The 13,347-nt window shown below is 44.0% G+C and overlaps 1 protein-coding gene across 5 annotated transcripts in view; it reads right to left on the bottom strand.

Annotated features, from left to right (window-relative positions):
• Positions 1 to 1,493: 1,493 nt before the first annotated feature.
• Positions 1,494 to 13,347, bottom strand: part of LOC106580637 (uncharacterized) — a 45,936-nt gene continuing 34,082 nt past the window's right edge. For all 5 annotated transcript variants that reach the window (XM_082966429.1, XM_082966431.1, XM_082966428.1 and 2 more), the window contains 5 exons: positions 4,795 to 5,030; positions 4,229 to 4,399; positions 3,890 to 3,986; positions 3,630 to 3,720; positions 1,494 to 1,957 (listed from right to left, as the gene is read on the bottom strand). In XM_082966429.1, the coding sequence (XP_082822555.1) occupies positions 4,386 to 4,399; positions 4,795 to 5,030 (250 nt within the window). In that variant the 3' untranslated portion in view covers positions 1,494 to 1,957; positions 3,630 to 3,720; positions 3,890 to 3,986; positions 4,229 to 4,385. The remainder of the gene's footprint in view (positions 1,958 to 3,629; positions 3,721 to 3,889; positions 3,987 to 4,228; positions 4,400 to 4,794; positions 5,031 to 13,347) is intronic.

The raw sequence follows: 13,347 nt of genomic DNA on the forward strand, positions 1-13,347 counted from the left end.
ATAGCTTTCACCTGGCCAGTCTATGTCATGAAAAGAGCAAATGTTCTTAATGTTTTGTATACTCAGTGTATAGTGCACTACTTTTGACAAACACACCCTAATCCCTATATTTAGTGCACTACTTTTGACAGAGACCTGGCAGCATGGTGCCAGGACAACAACCTCTCCCTCAACCTCAGCAAAACAAAGGAGCCGGTTGTGGACTACAGGAAACAGTGGCAAGCAAGCCCCCATCCACGTCGAGAGCTTAAAGTTCCTCGATGTCCACATCACTAAGGAATTAACATGGTCCACACACACAGTTGTGAAGAGGTCACTACAGTACCACCCAAGCCATAGACTGTTCTCTCTGCTACCGCACAGCAAGCAGTTCCTGTGCACCAGGTCTGAACCAACAGGTCCTGAACAGCTTCTACCACCACTGCTAAATAGCTCATCAAAAAGGTTACCCGGACTACCTGCATTGACAATTTTTTGCACTAACTGTCTTGCACTGACTCTACACACCCACCCATACATAACATGCACACATATGCATACTGATGCCACACACATACACTGCTGCTACTGTCTATTATATATCTTGTTGCCTAGTCCCTGTACCCCTACTGATATGTATACTGAACAAAAATATAAACATGCAACAATTTCAAAGACTTTTCTGAGTTACATTTCATATAAAGGAAATCAGTCACCTGAAATAAATTAATTAGGCCCTAATGTTTGTATTTCACATGACTGGGCAGGGGCACAGCCATGGGTAGGCCTGAGAGGGCATTGGCCCACCCACTGGGGAGCCAGGCCCACCTACTGGGGAGCCAGGCCCACCTACTGGGGAGCCAGGCCCACCTACTTTTCCCCACAAAAGGGCTTTATTACAGTTAGAAATACTCCTTTATTTCAGATCATGAAACATGGGAACAGCACTTTACATGTTGCGTTTATATTTTTGTATATCTACTTCAATTTCCTCGTACCCCAGGGTATAGCCATGTTATTTTCACTCGTTATTGTTCTTAGTTTTACTCGTTATTCACTATGTATTTATTCCTCATGTCACTATTTTTCTTTTTTTTCCCATTAACTCTGAATTGTTAGAAAAGGCCCCATCAGTAAGTATTTCACTGTTAGCCTACACCTGTTGTTTGCGAAGCATGTGACAAATAACATTTGATTTGGGACACAGCCACCATGCAGAAGGACCAATTCCACAGAGGAATTCAAAGGAAACACATATTTCATATAGAATATTTGATTAATTAAACAGACTGGAAAAATGTATGAGGAAATTGCAATTAGTTAATTGTATTCTTATCTATTTTAATACTCCTTTCTCCGTTTCAAAACACTAATAAAACAATGCTGGGCAGCAAAATGGACCAAAGACTTGATTTAATCTTGGATTTGTCACTTGTTTTTTTCTTCGTCTGCAGAGGCACCTTTGCACATGCACAATAAAATGCAAACAGGAATAAACAAACGAATGAACAAAAACGACTTAAAAAATTTTACTTCACAAATAAAATCTACAACACTGTTTTTTCCTTGTCACAGAATGAAAAAACACCTGAAAAATACTGAAAAATGACCGATACAGTACTACTAAAAGTTCATTCCAAACATTCCCTTTGACAGTTAGAGCTGGTGCGATATCTTAAAGTTGGGAGATAAAAGCTATACAACTGCCTCCCCAGCACAGGGGGGAAAAAAGGCAAGAGAGACTATATACATTAGTTGAATCAGTTTGGATCGTTCACGTGGTCGGCGACACACATAAAAATGTTAGACAAACCAAGGTGGATGTGTGTGTGGCAAAGCTTAACAACTGAACATAAGGGCGGATACACACAGCCTAGGCAGATCGATGTACAGCTCCTCTCCATCTGTTCTCATCCTTTAACCTTGGAGAAAAAACACGATCTCTGTCTCATCTTCTCCTGCCCGTCTTCCGTCGCACCTGGGCACGACAACAGCATGGAGATCCTGGTTAGAAAGCCCACTAGATATACAGTACCAGTCAAAAGTTCAGACGAACCTACTCATTCAAGGGTTATTCTTTATAATAGTGAAGACATCAACACTAGGAAATAACACATATGGAATCATGTAGTAACCAAAAAAGTGTTAAACAAATCAAAATATATGTAATATTTTAGATTCTTCAAAGTAACCACTCTTTACCTCGATGACAGCTGTGCACACCCTGACATTCTCTCAACCAGCTTCATAAGGAATGTTTTTCCAACAGTCTTGAAGGAGTTCCCACATACGCTGAGCACTTGTTGGCTGCTTTTCCTTCACTCTGGAGGCCAGGTAATCTGATGTAGCACTCCATCACTCTCCTTAGTCAAATAGCGCTTACACAGCCTGGAGGTGTGTTGGGTCATTGTCCTGTTGAAAAACAAATGATAGTCCCACTTAGCGCAAACCAGAAGGGATGGCATATCGCTGGAGAATGCTGTGGTAGCCATGCTGGTTAAGTGTGCCTTGAATTCTAAATAAATCACAGACAGTGTCACTAGCAAAGCACCCCCACACCTCCTCCTCCATGCTTCATGGTGGGAACCACACATGCGGAGATCATCAGTTCACCTACTCTGTGTCTCACAAAGACACGGTGGTTAGAACCAAAAATCCCAAATTTGGACTCATCAGACCAAAATGACAGATGTCCACCGGTCTAATGTCCATTGCTCGTGTTTCTTGGCGCAAGCAAGTCTCTTCTTCCTATTGGTGTCCTTTAGTAGTGGCTTCTTTGCAGCAAATCGACCATGAAGGCCTGATTCACGGAATCTCCTCTGAATAGTTGAACAGCTGATGTTGAGATGTGTCTGTTACTTTAACTCCGTGAAGCATTTATTTGGGCTGCAATCTGATGAACTTATCCTCTGCAGCAGAGGTAACTCTGGGTCTTCCTTTCCTGTGGCGGTCCTCATGAGAGCCAATTTCATCATAGTGCTTGATATTTTTTTACGATTGCACTTGAAGAAACGTTCAAAGTTCTTGAAATTTTCCAGATTTACTGACCTTCATGTCTTAAAAGTAATGGACAGTCGTTTCTCTTTGCTTACTTGAGCTGTTCTTGCCATAATATGGACTTGGTCTTCTGTATACCACCCCTACCTTGTCACAACACAACTGATGCATTAAGAAGGAAAGAAATTACACAAATTAACATTTAACAGGGCACACCTGTTAATTGAAATGCATTCCAGGTGACTACCTCATGAAGCTGGTTGAGAGAATGCCAAGAGTGTGCAAAGCTGTCATCAAGGCAAATTTGTTTAACACTTTTTTTGGTTACTACATGATTCCATATGTGTTATTTCATAGTTTTGATGTCTTCACTATTATTCTACAATGTAGAAAACAGTAAAAATAAAGAAAAACCCTAGAATGAGTAGGTGTTCCAAACTTTTGACTGGTAGTGTATATAAAGACTTTATCAGCACGGCTGAGAGATGGCACATTGAGGTGGGTGAGAATTGAGAGAGGCGGGTCAAGGGGTGGAGGAGTATGTGAACGAGGGTGACGAGGTGGCTGAGAGGAGAGGGGTGGGTGAGGGAGTGTAGGGTCAGGTGGAGAGTGTGTGTGAGGGGGGGGCAGAGTTGAGTGAGGGGACTACTTACTTTGGGTGTGGTCTTGCTCTCCTCCTCTTCCTGGCTCTGAGACATTTCCTCCACCTCCGACTCGTTCTCTTTACTCAAACGCCCTGTGCACCTGAAACACACAGCAGGTCATTGTACAACAGCCACCTCCTCACTGAGTAACAGGGTTAATATTGAAGTCAAATCAAAACTAAAACCTGCAAACAGCAACTCAAGGCACTGAATTAATTCAAAATATAAAGGATAATGAATGAAGTTGAAGAAAATGCCACATGAGTTACAGATTTTTCTTGGCTGGATGTTGCCGTGCTTTGGGAGGTCTCCCCCATCTTTTCTGTGGCGTGGATTCTGCAGAGTCGTCTGTGGCCTCTGAGGCCTCTGTAAAAGAACACATACATCAACAAAGATTCCCCATCCACACCTTCTCTTTCAAGAGATTAGGAGCATGTTAGGAGTTGGCTATCAATTTATCAACCTATCAATGTGTCCATTTAGACCAGGGGCCTGAAACCTGCGGCTCCAGAGCAACATACTGCTCCGCGGCAATCTACAATTAGCCATTAAAAAAAGTCATCAGTAGACTATAATACTAGTTAGATCAGAATCCAGAGGGATCTCACCTCTGCTGTGACCTCCGTGGTGCCCTGCCTCCTCTCTGCACCGTGGGCTTCACTTCCATGTTCTCACTTCTCCATCTTCCTCCTCTCCCTGCTCCTCTTCCTCCTCAGCTTGACAAGCAGCCTTCTTCTGGCCCCTCATGCCCTTGGTGTGTCATTATTAGGCGCAGCAGCCTCAATATTGATAATAATAATACATTTTATTCCAACTAACTTCCAAGAACACTTTACAGAGTAAAAGTATTAAATACAACAGATCAAACAACCGCAACAAGACCCACAGTCTTGTTGTAAACATTGGTTGCGTTCCAGACCATCTTTATAGCAGTGGCGCTATAAAGATGGTCTGTACAAACACTTCTCTGAGTATTGTGAGATCTGATAAATTATGTGAGCTGTGTTGAAGATAAGTTGGATAGCAACCATTAAGCGGTAAGTTCAGGATTTTACAACTTGATGTAGATGGTTCCTCACCCTGAAATTAGTCTATGGGCCACTAAAATCAAGTTGTAAAATCCTGAACTTCCCCATTAAAATAAGGCAACCGGGGTCAAAAAACAAAATGGTACCTTGGGGGGGCCGTCTCCTGCGACCTCTTTTGGGAGGATTGTTCTGCTCGTCTTTCGTCTCCAGGGTGGTGTCTGCGGCATTGGTCTCGGCCTTGTCGTCCTGGCTTGCCTTATTGTCCTGGCTGGCAGTGGCTGCCCCTCGTTTGCAACCCCGGCCGGGCTTGCTGTCGTCGTCCTGAGCAGCCAGACTCTTCATGACCGTGATATCCTCGTTCTCACTGTGGTCCACCTCGGCACTATCGATTTTGGGACATTAAGAGATAGTGTTTTATTAAGCGTGTCTGCCTTGACACAGGGACTGGACAAAAAAATACAATTAACTGTAGGAGTGGTCTGGGGTGGTCAAAGCCAGTGGTTCCCAAACTGCCAGTGGTTTCTTACAGAGTAAGTGTAGGTAACATTCCTGCTCTCTTTTGTGGAAGCAGCAGTGAGCGGATTTGACCCTTTTTTCTGCAGCTCTCCTGGAACATAGCAGCATTATACTGTACCTGCAGTATAAATATAGCTAAACAACACCTGCTACAGACTATAATAAATGCACCTGTCCCCTCAAGGCAAAGTGGAAAGATTGACTAGTAGCGACATCCATCTGACTTCCCACTCCCTCCACCTACGTATACAGCCCTATCATCACTATCATATTTTAGTTAAGCACCACTCCACTGCACTATTTAGTTCAGACGCGATTCACTCCCTCTCTCCCAGATGATGTAAATGACAAGGTTTTTTGAAGTATACAGCCTGGTGACAAACATGGCAGCTTGTTTTTCTTAGACTGGTGCAGAACACCACATCTCAATTACAAACACGTGCCACCGAATACGGAGGCTCTGACAAACAATTTGGATAAATGGCTGATCCATACAATTAGAGAGTGTGGTGTGTTGGACAACCATGTTGTCCAACACACCACACTGAGAAAAAGAAATCGAGAAAAAGAAAAACCCAGCACTCTGAGTTAGTCTTTCAGATAGTTAGAGTGGCAAGAAAAAGTACGTGAACCCTTTGGAATTATCTTGATTCCTGGATTATTTATATTAAACTAACAACACACAAACTATTGTATTTTTCTTGTCTATATTGAATACAACATTTAAACTTTCATAGTGTAGGTTGGAAAAAGTATGTGAACCCCTAGGCTAATGACTTCTCCAAAACGAATTGGAGTCAGGAGTCAGCTAACCTGGAGTACAATCATTGAGACGAGATTGGAGATGTTGGATAGGGCTGGCCTGCCCTATAAAAAACACACACAAAATTTGAGTTATCTATTCACAAGAAGCATTGCCTGATGTGAACCATGCCTCGAACAAAAGAGATCTCAGAAGACTCAATATTAAAGAATAGTTGACTTGCATAAAGCTGGAAAGGGTTACAAAAGTATCTCTAAAAGCCTCAGTCCACGGTAAGACAAATTGTCTATAAATGGAGAAAGTTCAGCACTGTTGCTACTCTCCCTTAGGAGTGGCCATCCTGCAAAGATGACTGCAAGAGCACAGCACAGAATGCTCAATGAGGTTAAGAAGAATCCTAGAGTGTCAGCTAAAGACTTACAGAAATCTCTGGAACATGCTAACATCTCTGTTGACGAGTCTACAATACGTAAAACACTAAACAAGAATGGTGTTCATGGGTGGACACCACGGAAGAAGCAATTGCTGTCCAAAAAAAACATTGCTGCATGTCTGAAGTAAGCAAAAGAGCATCTGGATGTTCCACAGCGCTACAGGCAAAATATTCTGTGGACAGATTAAACTCAAGTTGAGTTGTTTGGAAGGAACACACAACACTATGTGTGGAGAAAAAAAGGCACAGCATACCAACATCAAAACCTCATCCCAACTGTAAAGTATGGTGAAGGGAGAGAGCATCATGGTTTGGACAGCTTGCTATCATCAACGGAAAAATGAATTCCCAAGTTTATCAATACTTTTTGCAGGAGAATGTAAGGCTATCTGTCCACCACTTGAAGCTCAACAGAAGTTGGGGGATGCAACAGGACAACGACCCAAAACACAGAAGTAAATCAACAACAGAATTGCTTCAACAGAAGAAAATACGCCTTCTCGAGTGGCCCAGTCAGAGTCCTGACCTCAACACGATTAAGAGTCTGTGGCATGACCTCAAGAGAGCAGTTCACACCAGAAATCCCAAGAATATCGCTGAACTGAAACAATTTTGTAAAGAGGAATGGTCCAAAATTCCTCCTGACCGTTGTGCAGGTCTGATCCGTTTGGTTGAGGTTATTGCTGCCAAAGGAGGGTCAACCAGTTATTAAATCCACGGGTTCACATACTTTTTCCACCTTGCACTGTGAATGTTTACACGGTGTGTTCAATAAAGACATGAAAACGTATAATTGTTTGTGTGTTATTAGTTTAAGCAGACAGTGTTTGTCTGTTGTTGTGACTTAGATGAAGATCAGATCAAATTTTATGAACAATTTAAGCAGAAGTCCAGGTAATTCCAAAACGTTTTGATCTTACTTCTGCTGCTGGAAATAAAAAAATAAAAATGTATTTCACCTTTATTTAACCAGGTATGATAGTTGAGAACAAGTTCACACTTACAACTGCGACCTGGCCAAGATAAAGCAAAGCAGTGCAACACAAACAACAACACAGAGTTACACATGGAATAAACAAACATACAGTCAATAATAAAATAGAAAAAGTCTATATACAGTGTGTGCAAATGAGGTAGGATAAGGGAGATAAGGCAATAAATAGGCCATAGTGGCAAAATAATTACAATATAGCAATTAAACACTGGAGTGATAGATGTGCAGAAGATGAGTGCCCGCTTGACCCTATCCCCTCCTCTCTTCTCCAGACCATTTCCGGAGACCTTCTCCCTTACCTCACCTCGCTCATCAACTCATCCTTGACCGCTGGCTACGTCCCTTCCGTCTTCAAGAGAGCGAGAGTTGCACCCCTTCTGAAAAAATCTACACTCGATCCCTCCGATGTCAACAACTACAGACCAGTATCCCTTCTTTCTTTTCTCTCCAAAACTCTTGAACGTGCCGTCCTTGGCCAGCTCTCCTGCTATCTCTCTCAGAATTACCTTCTTGATCCAAATCAGTCAGGTTTCAAGACTGGTCATTCAACTGAGACTGCTCTTCTCTGTGTCACGGAGGCTCTCCGCACTGCTAAAGCTAACTCTCTCTCCTCTGCTCTCATCCTTCTAGACCTATCTGCTGCCTTTGATACTGTGAACCATCAGATCCTCCTCTCCACCCTCTCCGAGTTGGGCATCTCCGGCGCGGCCCACGCTTGGATTGCGTCCTACCTGACAGGTCGCTCCTACCAGGTGGCGTGGCGAGAATCTGTCTCCGCACCACGTGCTCTCACCACTGGTGTCCCCCAGGGCTCTGTTCTAGGCCCTCTCCTATTCTCGCTATACACCAAGTCACTTGGCTCTGTCATATCACACATGGTCTCTCCTATCATTGCTATGCAGACGACACACAATTAATCTTCTCCTTTCCCCCTTCTGATAACCAGGTGGCGAATCGCATCTCTGCATGTCTGGCAGACATATCAGTGTGGATGACGGATCACCACCTCAAGCTGAACCTCGGCAAGACGGAGCTGCTCTTCCTCCCGGGGAAGGACTGCCCGTTCCATGATCTCGCCATCACGGTTGACAACTCCATTGTGTCCTCCTCCCAGAGTGCTAAGAACCTTGGCGTGACCTTGGACAACACCCTGTCGTTCTCCACTAACATCAAGGCGGTGACCCGATCCTGTAGGTTCATGCTCTACAACATTCGCAGAGTACGACCCTGCCTCACACAGGAAGCGGCGCAGGTCCTAATCCAGGCACTTGTCATCTCCCGTCTAGATTACTGCAACTCGCTGTTGGCTGGGCTCCCTGCCTGTGCCATTAAACCCCTACAACTCATCCAGAACGCCGCAGCCCGTCTGGTGTTCAACCTTCCCAAGTTCTCTCACGTCACCCCGCTCCTCCGCTCTCTCCACTGGCTTCCAGTTGAAGCTCGCATCCGCTACAAGACCATGGTGCTTGCCTACGGAGCTGTGAGGGGAACTGCACCACCGTACCTTCAGGCTCTGATCAGGCCCTACACCCAAACAAGGGCACTGCGTTCATCCACCTCTGGCCTGCTCGCCTCCCTACCTCTGAGGAAGCACAGTTCCAGCTCAGCCCAGTCAAAACTGTTCGCTGCTCTGGCACCCCTATGGTGGAACAAGCTCCCTCACAACGCCAGGACAGCGGAGTCAATCACCACCTTCCGGAGACACCTGAAACCCCACCTCTTTAAGGAATACCTAGGATAGGATAAAGTAATCCTTCTAACCCCCCCCCCTTAAAATATTTAGATGCACTATTGTAAAGTGGTTGTTCCACTGGATATCATAAGGTGAATGCACCAATTTGTAAGTCGCTCTGGATAAGAGCATCTGCTAAATGACTTAAATGTAAATGTAATGTAAATGTAATGAGTGTGCAAGTAGAGATACTGGGGTGCAAAGAAGCAAAATAAATGAAATAAATAACAGTATGGGGATGTGGTAGTTGGATGGGCTAAATTTACAGATGGGCTTTGTACAGGTGCAGTGATCCGTGAGCTGCTCTGACAGCTGGTGTTTAAAGTTGGTGAAGGAGATATTAGTCTCCAGCTTCAGTGATTTTTGCAGCTCGTTCCAGTCATTGGCAGCAGAGAACTGGAAGGAAAGGCAGCCAAAGTAGGAATAGGCTTTGGGAGTGACCAGTGAAATATACCTGCTGGAACGCGTGTTACGGGTGGGTTCTGCTATGGTGACCAGTGAGCTGAGATATGGTGGGGATTTACCTAGCAAAGACTTGTAGATGACCTGGAGCCAGCAGGTTTGGCGACGAATATGTAGCGAGGACCAGCCAACGAGAGCATACAGGTCGCAGTGGTGGGTAGTATATGGGTTTGGTGACAAAAGAGATTGCAATGTGATAGACTGCATCCAGCTTGCTGAGTAGAGTATTGGAGGCTATTTTGTAAATTACATTGCCGAAGTCAAGGATCGGTAGGATAGTCAGTTTTACGAGGGTATGTTTGGTAGCATGAATGAAGGATGCTTTGTTGCGAAATAGGAAGCCGATTCTAGATTTGATTTTGGATTGGAGATGTTTAATGTGAGTCTGGAAGGAGAGTTTACAGTCTAACCAGACACCTAGGTATTTGTAGTTGTCCACATACTAAGTCAGAACCATCCAGAGTAGTGATGCTGGACGGGCGGGCAGGTGTGGGCAGCGATCAGTTGAAGTATACAGAAGTATACAGAATGGTGTCATCTGCGTAGAGGTGGATCAGAGAATCACCAGCAGCAAGAGCGACATTATTGATGTATACAGAGAAAGAGTCGGCCCGAGAATTGAACCCTGTGGCACCCCCATAGAGACTGCCAGAGATCTGGGCAACAGGCCCTCCGGTTCACCCATGACCAGCTCAGTAACCAGATTGCATAGCGGAGAAGGTACGGTGGGTTTCGAAATGGTCGGTGATCTGTTTGTTAACTTGGCTTTTGAAGACCTTAGAAAGGCACCCTGATAGATATAGGTCTGTAGCAGTTTGGGTCAAGAGTGTCTCCCCTTTCGAAGAGGGGGATGACCGCGGCAGCTTTCCAATCTTTGGGGATCTCAGATGAAACGAAAGAGGTTGAACAGGCTAGTAATAGGGGTTGCAACTATTTTGGCGGATCATTTTAGAAAGAGAGGGTCCAGATTGTCTAGCCCGGCTGATTTGTAGGGGTCCAGATTTTGCAGCTCTTTCAGAACAACAGCTATCTGGATTTGGGTGAAGGAGAAATGGGGGAGGCTTGGGCAAGTTGCTGTGGGGGGGGGGGGGGGGGGGGGTTGCCAGAAAAATGATTATTGAAATTCTCGATTATCGTGGATTTAATCGGTGGTGACAGTGTTTCCTAGCCTCAGTGCAGTGGGCAGCTGGGAGGCGGTGCTCTTATTCTCCATGGACTTTACAGTGTCCCAGAACTTTTTGGAGTTTGTACTACAGGATGCAAATTTCTGTTTGAAAAAGCTAGCCTTTGCTTTCCTAACTGCCTGTGTATATTGGTTCTTAACTTCCCTGAAAAGTTGCATATCGCGGGGGCTATTCGATGCTAATGCAGAACGCCACAGGATGTTTTTGTGCTGGTCAAGGGCAGTCAGGACTGGAGTGAACCAAGGGCTATATCTGTTCCTGGTTCTACATTTTTTTAATGGGTCATGCTTATTTAAGATGGTGAGGAAAGCCATTTTAAAGAATAACCAGGAATCCTCTACTGACGGAATGAGGTCAATATCCTTCCAGGATACCCAGGCCAGGTCGATTAGAAAGGCCTGCTCGCAGAAGTGTTTTAGGGAGCGTTTGACAGTGATGAGGGGTGGTCGTTTGACCGTAGACCCGGTACGGACACAGGCAATGATCACTGAGATCCTGGTTGAAGACAGCAGGGGTGTATTTGGAGGGCAGGTTGGTTAGGATGATATCTATGAGGGTGCCCGTGTTTACGGATTTGGGGTTGTACCTGATAGGTTCATTGATAATTTATGTGAGATTGAGGGCATCAAGTTTAGATTGTCGGATGGCTGGGGTGTTAACTTCTCTAGGGTAGGGGGCAGTATTTTGACGTCCGGATTAAAGGCGTGCCCAAATTAAACTGCCTGCTACTCAGGCTCAGAAGGTAGGATATGCATATTATTAGTAGATTTGGATAGAAAACACTCTGAAAAAGTTTCTAAAACCGTTTGAATGATGTCTGTGAGTATAACAGAACTCGTATGGCAGGCAAAAACCTGAGAATAATCCAACTAGGAAGTGGGAAATCTGAAGTTTGTAATTTTTTCAAGTCATTGCCTATACAGTATACAGTGACTTAGGGTTCATTTTGCACTTCCTAAGGCTTCCACTAGATGTCAACAGTCTTTAGAACGTTGTTTCATGCTTCTACTGTGAATTTGAAGCGAACAAGAGGGCCTGGAGTCAGATGAGTGAGTAAATGACATGAGCTCAGAGGCGCGCGCTCACGTGAGTGTGAGCTGTGTTCCTTTTCTTTTCTGAAGACATTGGAATTGTCCGGTTGGAATATTACTGAAGATTTATGTTAAAAACATCCTAAAGATTGATGCTATACATCGTTTGACATATTTCTACAAACGTAGTAGAACTTTTTTTAACTTTTCGTCGTGACATTTGCGCGCGCTTCCTGCATTTAGAGTAGTGGACTGAACGCGCGAACAAAAGGAGGCATTTGGACATCAATTATGGACTTCATCAAACAAAACATTTATTGTGGACCTGGGATTCCTGGGAGTGCATTCTGATGAAGATCAAAGGTAAGTGAATACTTATAATATTATTTCTGAGTTTTGTTGACTCCACAAAATGGCGGGTTTGGTTTCGTGTCTGAACGCTGTACTCAGATTATTGCAAAGTGTGCTTTCGCTGTAAAGTTTTTTTTAAATCTGACACAGCGGTTGCATTAAGGAGAAGTGTATCTATAATTCTTTGAATAACAGTTTAATATTATAAATACGTTTATGATGAGTATTTCTGTAAATTGATGTGCTCATTCACCGGAAGTTTTGGGAGGCAAAACATTTCTGAACATTACACGGCAATGTAAAATGGGGTTTTTGGATTTAAATATGAACTTTATCGAGCAAAACATAGATGTATTGTGTAACATGAAGTCCTATGAGTGCCATCTGATGAAGATCATCAAAGGTTAGTGATTCATTTTAGCTGTATTTCTGGTTTTTGTGACGCTTCTCCTTGCTTGGAAAATGGCTGTGTGGTTTTTCTTGTTAGGTGCTGTCCTAACATAATCTAATGTTATGCTTTCGCCGTAAAGCCTTTTTGAAATCGGACAACGTGGTTGGATTAATGAGAAGTGTATCTTTAAAATGGAATATAATAGTTGTATGTTTAAGAAATTTGAATTATGAGATTTTTGTTGTTTTGAATTTGGCGCCCTGCTATTTCACTGGCTGTTGACGCTAGCGTCCCACATACCCTAGCGAGGTTAAGCATGTCCCAGTTTAGGTCACCTAACAGCACGAGCTCAGAAGATAGATGGGGTGCAATCAATTCACATATGGTGTCCAGGGCACAGCTGGGGGCAGAAGGTGGTCTATAGCAAGCGGCAACGGTGAGAGACTTGTTTCTGGAAAGGTGGATTTTTAAAAGTAGAAGCTCGAAGTGTTTGGGCACAGAGCAGGATAGTAAGACAGAACTCTGCAGGCAATCTCTGCAGTAGATTGCAACTCCACCCCCTTTGGCAGTTCTATCTTGTCAGAAAATGTTATAGTTCGGGATGGAAATTCCAGGGTTTTTGGTGGTTTTCCTAAGCCAGGATTCAGACATGCCTAGGACATCCAGGTTGGCAGAGTGTGTTAAAGCAGTGAATAAAACAAACTTAGGGAGGAGGCTTCTAATGTTAACATGCATGAAATCAAAGGCTTTTCCGGTTACAGAAGTCAGCAAATGAGAGCGGCTGGGGAATGGGAGTGGAGCTAGGCACTGCAGGGCCTGGATTAACCTCTATATCACCAGAG

The sequence above is a fragment of the Salmo salar genome, chromosome 20, assembly GCF_965601325.2.
Source record: "Salmo salar chromosome 20, fSalSal1, whole genome shotgun sequence".
In the NCBI taxonomy this organism is placed as follows: domain Eukaryota; kingdom Metazoa; phylum Chordata; class Actinopteri; order Salmoniformes; family Salmonidae; genus Salmo; species Salmo salar.